This window comes from Periplaneta americana, chromosome 3, assembly GCF_040183065.1.
Source record: "Periplaneta americana isolate PAMFEO1 chromosome 3, P.americana_PAMFEO1_priV1, whole genome shotgun sequence".
In the NCBI taxonomy this organism is placed as follows: Eukaryota; Metazoa; Arthropoda; class Insecta; order Blattodea; family Blattidae; genus Periplaneta; species Periplaneta americana.
In genome coordinates, this window is record NC_091119.1 from 71,241,989 (window position 1) to 71,254,758 (window position 12,770).

A 12,770-nucleotide genomic window follows, 5' to 3' on the forward strand; every position below is an offset into this window, starting at 1 on the left:
TTTCTTCCATTCTGTGCAAATGGTCTCTCCAATTTTACCTGTATTGTAAAATTGTATCATTCACTGCGTATACAGGGTGATTAATGAACTTCTCCCCCAGTTTATGGAGGTGATTCTTGAGGTTATTTGGAACAAAAAAGTAAATAAATTAAGGGGATCACATTCATAATTACGGAGTTACGGTAATTTGAAAACGACAGAAAACAACTTTTATTTCAGGATTTTACTAACAAAAATGCAAAAAAAAAAAAAAAAAAAAAAAATACAAACAATTGATTGTTATGTATCAGTCTCTTTCATTCAGATTGGATTTAAATCACATTTTCGAAAATGTCTCCCTGAATCTCAAGGCCCGCACGGGTGTGAACCGCACGTGTAGCATTTCACAGCTTCACACGTTTGTTCCTTATTGTTACCGCGGCATCCAGAATGCGTTTAAGCAACTCTTCGCGTGTTTATACTTTAATCTGATAGCGATGTCTTTCATCCACTCCCAGATGCAGTAATCTAAGGCTGTTAAATCTGGGGATCTGGAAGAGTGCCTCCACGACCAATGAACGGCCCCAGTAGCTCGTCATCGAGAATACCACACCACACATTGAGACTGAATCGGCGTTGAAAATTAGATTCTAACGTGATATACGTAGATATTATCGTCTCTCCAGACTTGCAAATTATGCTTATTGTTGATTCCGTCCCGCGTTAACTGTGCCCCATCACTGAACATTATGAAGCGGTACCGCTGCCGATTCTCATTTAACCAGTTACAGAACTGCGAACGCTGGGCACTATCTTCTGGTTCTAAATGCTGTACTTCTTGCAAATGAAAAGGATATAGTCCGTTCTAATGCAGAGTTCTCCATGCCTTGGACTGTGAAATATTAAACCGGCTATTTTTTTATAGCTAGGCGTCTAGTATTAATACGTGAATTGCCCTCTACTGCATCAAGAATGTTTTTTATCTTCTCGCACATCAAGAGTTCTTCCGTATTGAACACGAACTCTGGGAAGAGTACCAGTTTGTCGCAATGTTTGATATGTTCCACTAAAGATTTTGGAACTCGGAATCCTACGGTCAGGATAGCGACGGTCATATTCGACAACAGCAGCTTTCGCATTATCATCGCACACACCCAAAATAAACACATATCAGCATACTCCTCAGAAGAAAACTGCAAGACATCGTGAGGTAACTTACACAAGAGATAACAGCTTAATAAATAGCGACTATCAACAACGTGTACGTAGGTATGGCAAAAAAACACGCCTAGCGCTTCATCGACTATGATGCGTTTCGAAAATTGTAGCCTAACTCCGTAATTGTGAATGTATTCCCATTATTTTATTTACATTTTTTTTTGTTTCAAATAACCTCAGGAATCACTTCCATAAACCGGGGGAGAACTTCGTAAATCACCCTGTATATTCATTTCATCTCTTAGGCCTATATGTGTATTTGGTATTTTATCTCTTCTAGTGTATCCTCTGACGGCCTTTAGGAATTTCATTTCTGCTGCTTGGATTCGGTTTTCATCTCTTTTTCTGTGAATCCATTATTCACTTTCATAAAAGAGAACTGGTACAGCCATTACCTTATCAAATTTTGATTGTGTATCTTTTCGTATAGTTTTCAGAGTTCTTATTGCTCCTCACATCATTTGGTACCTATGTAATTTTCTGTCTAAATTATGATCGTATTTATAACTGCTGAGTATGTTTTTCTATTATTATGATGAGTAAGCCATAGTTGTTTGTTGTTACTCTTTACATACCCACCTTTTATTAAATGATGTTACCATTTGCGAGCGATTTCAACACTCGGATGGGAATGCAGCGATACAGGCTAGCACCCGAGCAAGATATCTTGCACAGCGTGATACCAGAGAATATTATAAATGGAGTATTTTCCTCTCTCTGCCCAGACCATAATTTTTTTCTAATAGGAAGAAACGCCATAGAATATGTGTGCATGAGGTTAACATGCCAAGAAAGATGACAGCAGAGTTCCAGAATTTGCACCATCAGCTGAGGCATAGGCGGAGTTATGGGGGGCATGGGAGGACACTGTCCCCCCCAAACTTGTCTGAACTCTTTTTTTTTTCTATTAACGTTAGAAAATATTGAATTCGAAAGGTCTTTTTTGCTTTTATTTATGATTTTCTGTGTTTAAATTGATGAATTAATGTCTTCAGATCATGTGTCTGGACTATAATAGACCTATTTATTTTTAAATTCTGAATTATAAGAATGTCTATACCTCATTTGAGGAATGGAAGCAGTGCAATGTTTCTTTTGTAACAAAATGTACTCATATGTTAGAAGTTTGCAAGTGTTCAACATACCACAGAACAATGCAGAAAAAAGAAAAGTGATCCAGGTATCATGTGCAAACTTAAAGATGAGATTAAATAAAATAATTAGAGTTTATATTTCATACGATATCTTCAGAAAAGCAAACTTCATATAAAAAAGTTTCTGTTTGCACTGTTACGTAGTTTTATTTATGTATGCATGTGTTTCTGTACGAGAGAGAGAAAAAGGAGATTGTTTTAAATTATGTCCTATTATAATTTGTAGTAGACCTACAGTTCAAGTCCTATACAACTTGGTCCGAAACATCATGGATGTGATGTAACACTGTAAGAAACATACCCTCGAAAATACATTTCAGTAATCATATTCCGATATACTGTACCACGGTCAAGCAATAATGGGGGAAGGAGGTAATGATGTGCCCCATAACCTCGTTATATGGGGATTCTATGGATTTGTTTTGCCCCCCCCCCCCCTAAGGAAACGGTTCTCTCTCCGCCTATGAGCCGAGGGAAGATGAGACGAACTGAGCGATCAACCCTACATGTGCGCAGATCGGGCAGGCGACAAGATATCTTAGTTTTACAATACACGTATAAATGCATTTATTTTCAAATAGGCCTAAATCTTCTTAATATATACAATTGAAAGTGGGTATGTATGTATGTATGTATGTATGTATGTATGTATGTATGTATGTATGTATGTATGTATGTATGTATGTATGTATGTATGTATGTATGTATTATGTATGTATGTTCTCTATACAAATCTATACGCGCTGACCGATATGTGCCAAAGTTTGCACATTTGACCTTCATAACCAGGAGTAGAACATAGGCTGCATTAAAATTGTGCAAATGGACCATAAATCAATTATAGTACATTATGCAACGAGCCTATAATGAAGGTAATTAAGAAGCGAGTATGGATATTTATGAAACGAGTATGTTGTGAGATGTGCGCAGACGTGAAAGTATTGATTTTTTTCCGAGGAACAGATGTCCACATTGACCTTGCTAGGCCATAAGAACCTACAGAGATAACATTGAAATTAAATTAGACATTGAAAAACGAGATGACAAATTGAATTTATTTGAATATTATTTACAATAACGCTAATTATTATAGTTTATTTTATTTTATTGGGTTATTTTACGACGCTGTATCAACATCTAGGTTATTTAGCGTCTGAATGAAATGAAGGTGATAATACCGGTGAAATGAGTCCGGGGTCCAGCACCTAAAGTTACCCAGCATTTGCTCGTATTGGGTTGAGGGAAAACCCCGGAAAAAACCTCAACCAGGTAACTTGCCCCGACCGGGATTCGAACCCGGGCCACCTGGTTTCGCAGCCAGACACGCTGACCGTTACTCCACAGGTGTGGACCATTATTATAGTAACAGAACATAACCTTCTGCGACAGTATTGGATTTCCAGCCTCCGTGACTTTTCGCTAATTCTCTTTCGATTGCATATCCGAGAATAATCGATACTTGCGGTTTTCTAACGGTAGAAAGCTGACCTGTCATTGGCTGAACAGTTGTAACCTGAGTCGTCATTGGCTGAAAGACCTGACCTTAAATGAATAGGTGTACTTTAATGACATGCATTAAAGGTCTGCTACCAGGTGTATAATTACTACATTTCGGCATGGTCGAGCATAAAAAAAATATAAAATAGAAATAAATACGATTAAACATTCATGTATAATATTAAAATGCAATCTTCTATAGTCAATTGTTTTTTTATTATTGTCTGTTGTATTCAATATCGACTTTCACGAGGCCATGGAAATTATAACACGAAATTAAATAACATTGTTGATACACATCATGAAGGTCAAAATCTAGATAATTCATGCAATAAGTATCTTTACGCAGTCCAGGACCATAATAATATTATGAAATTCTCGATATAGTTGTAGATAGTGATCAGACTGTGTTTTATCCAAATGAATTCTTTGAAACCACAAGGATTGCTACCATATAATTTAATACTTAATATTGAATCACCAATTTGTACTATTGCGAAATATTGACCCACCAAAATTATCCAGTGGAACAAGAATTGGCGTGAAAAAACTCAGTCAAAACGTAGTAATAGAAGTGGCAATATTAACTGGCAAAACGAAAGGAGAAGATGTTTTTATCCCACGCATTCCTATGATACTCACTAACATGCCTTTCGATTTTAAGTAACAGCAATTTCACTGCGACTAGCATTTGTAATGGCCATATTAAAATTAAGCTCAAGGACAGTCGCTCAAAGTTGCAGTTATTAACTTCAAAACTGCGTGTTTTTCACATTCTCAACTATAGTTTATACAAAGAATTAGGGGGGAAAAAATTACACACATCAAAAAACAATTCAATGATACTTTTGTCATATTGCTAATGTATGTAAGGCGACTGAAAATAACACTATATTAATTCTAAAATATACGTCTCTCAAAATATTGTTGTTCATATCCGAAAATGTGTTACTGCGAAATTCTAAATCTCTTAATTTCTGGGGGGGGGGGAAGGTATACGTCTCTTAGAATATTAGTCTTTACGTTAAAAAAATGACATTGTGAGTTTATATTGTATCTGTATTCGGTGTATAAAATAAGAATTAATATTATAATACAGTATGTTCTGAATTTGTGAGATACAGTTTTTCAAGTCATATTAAAAAAAATAGGCGTACAGCGGTCAAGGGGAAAAAAATCTTCCAATGTAAATTAAATTATATACGTTTATATTCATTCTTTGGTACGACAGATAGAGAGATAAATTTTGGCTCTTAATGACATCTCAACGGGTTCAGACTTGTAACAAGGGAATTCCTTGTTTATCGTCAGCTGTCTCTGAAATTCAAGTGAAAGCACATAGACATGAAATTACGTGAAATGCACAGCTTCAGATCAATGTACAGATCTTCTAATTATTTTATCCCTGCCTCTGTGCAACGTCACATTTGCTGGGGAAGAAAGGAGACGGGAGGAAGGTTGTAATGCTTTTTAATACGTTGACTCCCACGACTAAGACAAGTCACTTGAAACTTAACAGTCACTGATAGGCAGAGATAAAATGTAAGATCTGTAGAACATTGATACAATGCTAAGCGGGCTTATAAGGACCGAGGGATTGTTTTTGTTTTGATGAACTTCAAGACAATGCTAATTCATTTAAAGTTCGTGTGACCGTGTTTGGTTTTAGTTTACAGTTTGATATTTTTATTATTTTATTTGTACGTACATACACATACATACATACATACATACATACATACATACATACATACATACATACATACATACATACATACATACATACATACATACAAATTAAAAAACATTTGAAGGTAAGGCACGTGATGAAATGTTTTCTTTCGTTGTCTGATCTGCATTTGTTTTAAATTGAGTTAATCGTTTCAGGCATTTGGCTAAGGAGTTCATCAATTCATGTAAGTGACGCTATGTAAAGATTCATCTTTTTGGACGAGGAAAGCTTATTAAAGATAAGTCTTTTTGATTATTTATAGTTGAGTTTCTGAGATTTCCGAAAAGTCTAACAACCAGTTTAATTGAAAAAAGAAGCAAAAAGGACAACCCGGGCAACGCCGGGTGCTTTCAGCTAGTATAATATATAATAAGTTGCGAAGTGTACTTACCTCTGGGACTTGATCATCATCCAAGACTGATGCTGCTATAAGAAGACATCCGTCTTCAAGTTGAAAAGAATCCATGTTCGTTGCGCTGCTACCCACAGAAACTGATCGGTCGCCGAATTTTCGCTTTGGTGTGTGCCTAAAATTTCGCAAATAGTTCGTGATCGCGTTCGCATTCACATCCGCTTTGGTCTGCGCAGGGCTTTAGAAGAGAATTATTAATATGAACCTTGTGGTGTAACGGATTAGGCATCAAGTCTTAGACGAGAAAGAATATGTTTGAGTCCCACCGTGGTCGTTTTTTTAATCCCAACATCTCTGATTTTATTGATGAGATCTCTGAATTATTTCTTTTATGAACCACCGAAGTACGTATTGTAGTATTTATTTATTATGTTTTCGGCAAAAGAATACTGTTCAGTGCTAGCTACTGATTCAGTACAGTTCACTTGAGATCAAATCAGTCGTATTGGTTTTCCATGGAGCTCAGTTAGATATTTGTTAGAAACTCGCTGGTCTGTAGTTGCAAAGGTGAAGAGTTCTTTTTGTATTCTTTGTTATTTTCGTGCATTTTTGTCCCATTTAATGTAAAAGTTGTATGGAATTCGTAACTTGTCCAGAGTAATAGATATGTATTTCTCAAACTACATTCTTCGTTCACCCTTCTAAAATTTAGTGTCGTTATTACGTGCATTACAAAATAACTAGAGCTGGCTGTTTAATGTTACAACACTAGTTTAAAGTTACATACCTTAAGTTAAAAAAGAGTACCTGCTGAAGTTTGAACATTCGACCTCATCCTCTGACAGAAACCACCTACATTCTACAGTGTTTACTGCTTATGCCACAGAAACACAGCAATAACGTATCCGACACATTTCTAAATGTACCGCTGTGCCACGTGCAGATGCAGTCAGTGGCGTACTGGCCCAAAAATATTTCACGCCATTACGTGCAAGTTTGAATCTACAGACTCCTATTTCCCTACCTCAAAATACTTTCCTAGGATATCTCCACAACCCCTTAAATTTCTTCGGTTGAAATTTGAAACACACAGTATATTAAAAATAATAAACAATTCTAAGCTGTCCATTTAGCCTTGCATTATCCGACACCGTCAGACTGACATATGAACACTTCAATGACGGGATCTCGCGACTACGATATTAAATTTTCACATTTTCAGCTGCCTGCTCTGGCAGCACGTTTGACGTTTATTAGATTCTGGACCGCCTTTGTTTCGCCTTGTTCACATTTAACTGTCGATGCCTATATATTTAGACATAATGCTTCTATGGTGATAAATGATAATGAACCACTCTGAATTACGAGACATGTACGAACGAGAATTTTTTCTTTCGACGCTTCCAAAATGCAAACCCAGAATTAGGTAGTAATTATATTCAACAAACTTCCAGTGACTGAATTCCCATGGAAATATTTTTTGTCTTCGAAATAATAATAATAATTTATGTGAGAGCAGCAATGAACCTTCGGGTTCCTTAAAAGCCATTTGTAAGTAAATAATAATAATAATAATAATAATAATAATAATAATAATAATAATAATATATCAATGGTGGTAGTTCCAGGTAACCTCATCAAGTAACCATCACATATACAGGGTGATTCAGTGACTATGTTACAAACTCTTAGGGATGATAGAGGAGACAATTATGAACTACTTTCATATAGAAAACTATGTCCGAAAACATTCTATTTAGTAGTTACAAACCTAATTATGTTAGTCAGTGCAACCAGCTAGAATTGAACTCAAGGCCATCCTTTTGAAGTTTGGTTGCAGACAACCTGTTCCTGCAAACGTTGGTGATTTCTCATGAATATGGTATAAGCTAGTTGGCATCGTAAATTATATTTTGACTGATTAAACCTTGCAAATTTCCTTCCATTGTCTTTTCCTCTTCCATAAATGAAATGTATATAAACAAGTTGCGAGGAAAGTTGCAAAATTTAATGAGTCAAAATATCATTTACGATGCCAACTAGCTTATACCATGTTTATGAGAATTCATAAACGTTTGCAGGAACAGTCATCTGCAACCAAATTTCAAAAGGATGGCCTGGAGTTCGATTCTAGCTGGTTACACTAACATATCTAGGTTTGTAACTACCAAACGTTTCCGAACAATGGTTCCTATATTAAAGTTATTCATAATTGTCTTCTCTATCATCCCTAAAAGTTTGTAACATAGTCACTGAATCACACCTGTATATCGGATTGGCAATTCCCATGTTATGAAATGTCAACATATTATAAAAGAAAACAACCAGCAGGCTCTCCACTATCGAAAATGCATTTTTCTGATAACGACCGCTAGATGGAAGTACTGCTGCAAGCTATTACTCCATGCAATTCCATCAGGATTATAACGTGACTTTTTTTGCAGTCGCTAGATGGCAGAATAGTGAAATTTATAAAATTTGTCTTGAAAGTCATTAGGCTGAGAAATCTGCTGTATGTAATCAGATGATTTACGTAAACATAAAATAATTCATATTCATGTTGGGTTGTAGCATCCGTTTTCTACTCCAAAATTTATTATTGAAATTGCTTTAAATAGAACTAGTAGTAAAAAAGCTTCTCCGTCAGTGACTATTATTCACTAAAGAAGTGAATGACTCATTGCGATGTGTCCATGTGTCTTATGACCAACAATAGGCACAGCAGCTGCTATTTGATTGGAGTTAGGAATCACATTAGTAATCCAGCAGTCCATCATCCTCAAAACACCGACCATGTTGTACGACGATTTCTTGATGTATAATACAGTACATACTAGGCTACTACGCTAGTTACAGTAGAGGAGGCAAGATCTGCCCTGTGGCAATATCACCAATAAGTATGGAGGAGGAAGATAGGTTTCAGTCTGAGATGAACTTTTGTGTCGGTAGATTGGTATAATATTAACCATAATGAAACAAACTCTCTTCCTGCAAATCTAGCTTTCAGGTATAACTCCCTGTAAAGTTGACTTGAATAATTTCGAGGGAAAAATTATTCTGGGACCGGGCATCGAACCCGGGACATTTGGTTAAACGGACCAACGCTCTACCAACTGAGCTACCCAGGAACTGTATCGATCCAGTTTTTCCCTCTATATCCACAGACCTCAAAGAGGGCTGACAACCGTCAAGCAATCAACATTGAGTGCACACAAACTCAAGGTCCGGGTTCGATGCCCAGTCCCGGAACAATTTTTCCCTCGAAATTATTCAAATCAGCTTTACAGGGAATTATACCTGAAAGCTCGATTTGCATAATGCACGTCACTGTTCGTTAACAGAAAATCACAATTCAAGTCACACAGAGTTAGTGTGCACTCGATGTCGGTTCCTTGACGGTTGTCAGCCCACTTTGAGGTCTGTGGATATAGAGTGAAAAATTGGATCGGTGTCTGGTAGAGTTCCTGGGTAGCTCAGTTTGTAGAGCGTTAGTACGTTCGATGCCCGGCCCCGGAACAATTTTTTCCTCGAAATTATTCAAACTATCTGATAGCTCATTCTTTCGCACAGCTCACATGTCAGGTCTCGGCTCCTGACATAACGTATACTTGGCTATAATCCGATTAGTGAATTATGTCCGTGACAGCTTGGTATTTTTGTTGTAATTTGACATTGTTATCTATCCCCTTTTACAGTCTAGGTTAAAATCCTTTATTCTCTGGTATGTAAAAGGCAGGTTCCTTTAGAGTAATAACTCATTGTTGTAGGGTCTATTCAGACTATTTCTGCAAGATTTATGGATACTTCTTTCTCAATGTTGCAAGGTTTAAATCACCTTACTCATTGTCACAGGCTCTACTGATACTGCTTGCTCATTATTGCGGACTTTTGTGTGACATTCTAGCTCATTATTGCACAACATGTGCAAACTGCTAGCTCATCCCTGCAGGATTTGTTGACTGCTATCTTTTTCTTGCAGGATATATTGAGATTGCTTGTTCATTGTTGCACAGTTTGTTTGACGGTTGCACGTTGTTGCAGGCGAACATCTGCGCGTGTGTCCGCAAGGCTTGACGTGCTGCACGGAGGAAATGGAACATCATCTGAGTGCACAAAGCCGCCAGGAGTTCGACCGTGCGGTCCGCGACACGCTCAACAAGCTAGGAACGCTGCTCAAGATTCGGGCGCAGAGGTTTGACGGTAAGTTAACTTCGTTTCATGATAACATTTGCGATGAGGTTTCAGTCCAATCCAGGCATGGGCAATAAGTTCCCGCGCGGGTACTGATTATACCACATCTTCATTCCTACCCCCAAAATATTCTATCTCTCTGCGTGTACACACAGTAAGCAAAGGTTGAACCCGTTACCATAGCGTTCTAATGAGAGGTATGTAAACTTGTGGAATATGGCTAATAAATTATAGGTTTCATTTTAATTTCCAAGAAGCATGGGGGGGGGGGGGACTATTTCGTTATTATGAATAACAGTAAAGCTCAATGCCTCAACTATTCAGTTGAAGTGTATATATGTATAAAACATTGTATCAGCCGGCACTTTGATCTTAAATATATATGAAGAATTTTAGCAAAGATAGAATTTTATTGAAAACATGAGACCAACAATTTTGGTAGACCATAATATCGTGAATTTTGAAAAATAAAATACTATATTCTGAATAAGAAATATAATACAATATTGTAATTGAAGGAATAAAATAGAAAATCAACATTTTGAATCAACACAGTAAAATATTTAGTAAATATACAGAGTGGCCAACTTAACTCTTACACCTCCAATAGCGTGTGAAATATTTCAGATATACACAAACCGGTGATTACATGTTAAATTACATCGAAGGGGACATCTGATACACGTAATGTATTTTTTCAGTACATGAAGTACTTTTCAAGATATTAAAATCAACTTTCTTTTTTCAAATGGGAACCAACTATTTTTTCATTGAAAATGATGCGTTAGCTCTGTCTAATAACAACTGACTACTTTACTGACTGTTTGAACGTCACCGGTAAGAGTAAACATATGCAATGTCTGACCAAGGATTGGACAGAGGGAGGACAATAATTCTGGTTGGTGTTGTGCGCCAATACTTTTATGGCCGACTTCACCATGTGCAACATTTCCATAGTATTAAAATATACAGTACATACATTGTGATTGTGATTTAATTGACTTTACATTTTAATATTTATAATTTATTTCATAATCATCTTCTTTAAGAAAGTACATTCTTAAAAGCTCCTGGTTTATCTTTAATAATTGCTTTCTCTATATTTTCATCCTATTCCCTACTTCCTTTTTGTGACATCATTTTCTCTTCATACCTAGACTTCCAAAAAAATTTTTTTGTCTTTTTGCGACGTTGAACCATTCTTCTTAAATAGTATCGCTGATTTTGATTTGCTTGCCGCATTCATCTACTCTTTCTTCATAGAGTCATCTTATGTTTGCAACTTGCAGAGTAGAGTACCTTTTATGTTCATTTTTCTTTTGTTTTTATTGGTTATTTTACGAAGCTTTATCAACTGCTATAGTTATTTAACGTCTGAGTGCGATGAAGGTGATAATGCTAGCGAAATGAGTCCAGGATCCAACACCAAAAGTTATCCAGCATTTGCTCTTAATGGGTTGAGGGAAAACTCCTGAAAAAACCTCAACCAGATTACTTTTCCCAACCAGGATTTGAACCCGGGCCCTCTCGTTACACGATCAGGCAGGCTAACCGTCATTACACAGCGGTGGGCTTTTTTTATTTTTGAGTCGTTTTGGAAGTAGTTTCATTTCCTTTATAATCGAGAAATGATCTAATTCAGTTTCAGGACCTCTAAATAATCCAACATCCATAACACTAGAAATTATTAGAATATAATACACTATTTTATATGCAAGTAAATTTGTGAAAAATAAATTCTTAATCTACTTAATCCTACTTTATAAATGAATGGAAACGTATGAATATTTTTGTGTGTATTCCAGAAAACTAAATTTGGTACATATTGAACCATTTGATTTAGGTGCATGTCCTTTAAATAATAATAATAATAATAATAATAATAATTATTATTATTATTATTATTATTATTATTATTATTATTATTATTATTATTATTATTATTAAACTGGCAGAGTTAAGGCCAACTCAGTAGGCCTACAAATAGTTAATAAGGAGAACGTAAAGAAGAATACAACAAAATGGAATGTAATAAAATAATAGAAAAGAAGAAAAAATACGAAAATCAAATAAAATCCACAATAAAAAGGGTATGATAATAAATTCATCTGGTGGTTAAGAGAACAAAAAAGGGGAAGGAAAGGAAAGAAAAGAAAAAAAAATATGTATAGTATGTATTTTTTACAAAACTATCGCAGAGAAAAGAGCTTATGATTGAAAAGAATCTGAATTGAAAAAGTGCAGTTTTAGTTTAGATAATGTTCGTCAGTCTCTGACATGTTGTGGTAGAGCGTTCCAGAGATGAACTGCAGAGACGGTGAAAGATGAAGAGTAGAAAGATGTTCTTTGTTTAGGAATGGAGAGTGTGATATGGTGTTGCGAGCGAGTATCTATTTCGTGATGTGAGGACAAATGTTGAAAACGAGAAGCTAAGTAGCTAGGATTAGAGTTCTGAAGAATATTGAAGAGGAACGTGAGAGAGTGAATAGTTCTTCGCTCTTTGAGACGGACCCAGGACAGCATATTTAGTGAAGATGTGATAATGTCAGATCTACGGACGTTGCAAATAAATCGAACACATGCATTATGAACACGCTGTAGTCTGTCTGTCAGTCTCATGTTACGGTCAATGCAGAGAGTGTCACAG

General features: G+C 36.1%; 1 protein-coding gene across 1 annotated transcript in view; it reads left to right on the forward strand.

Moving 5' to 3' along the window:
• dlp (glypican dally-like) overlaps positions 1 to 12,770 on the forward strand; it is a 124,104-nt gene that overhangs the window by 39,533 nt on the left and 71,801 nt on the right. Inside the window, exon 6 of the mRNA XM_069822626.1 lies at positions 9,974 to 10,132. Within this exon, the coding sequence (XP_069678727.1) occupies positions 9,974 to 10,132 (159 nt within the window). The remainder of the gene's footprint in view (positions 1 to 9,973; positions 10,133 to 12,770) is intronic.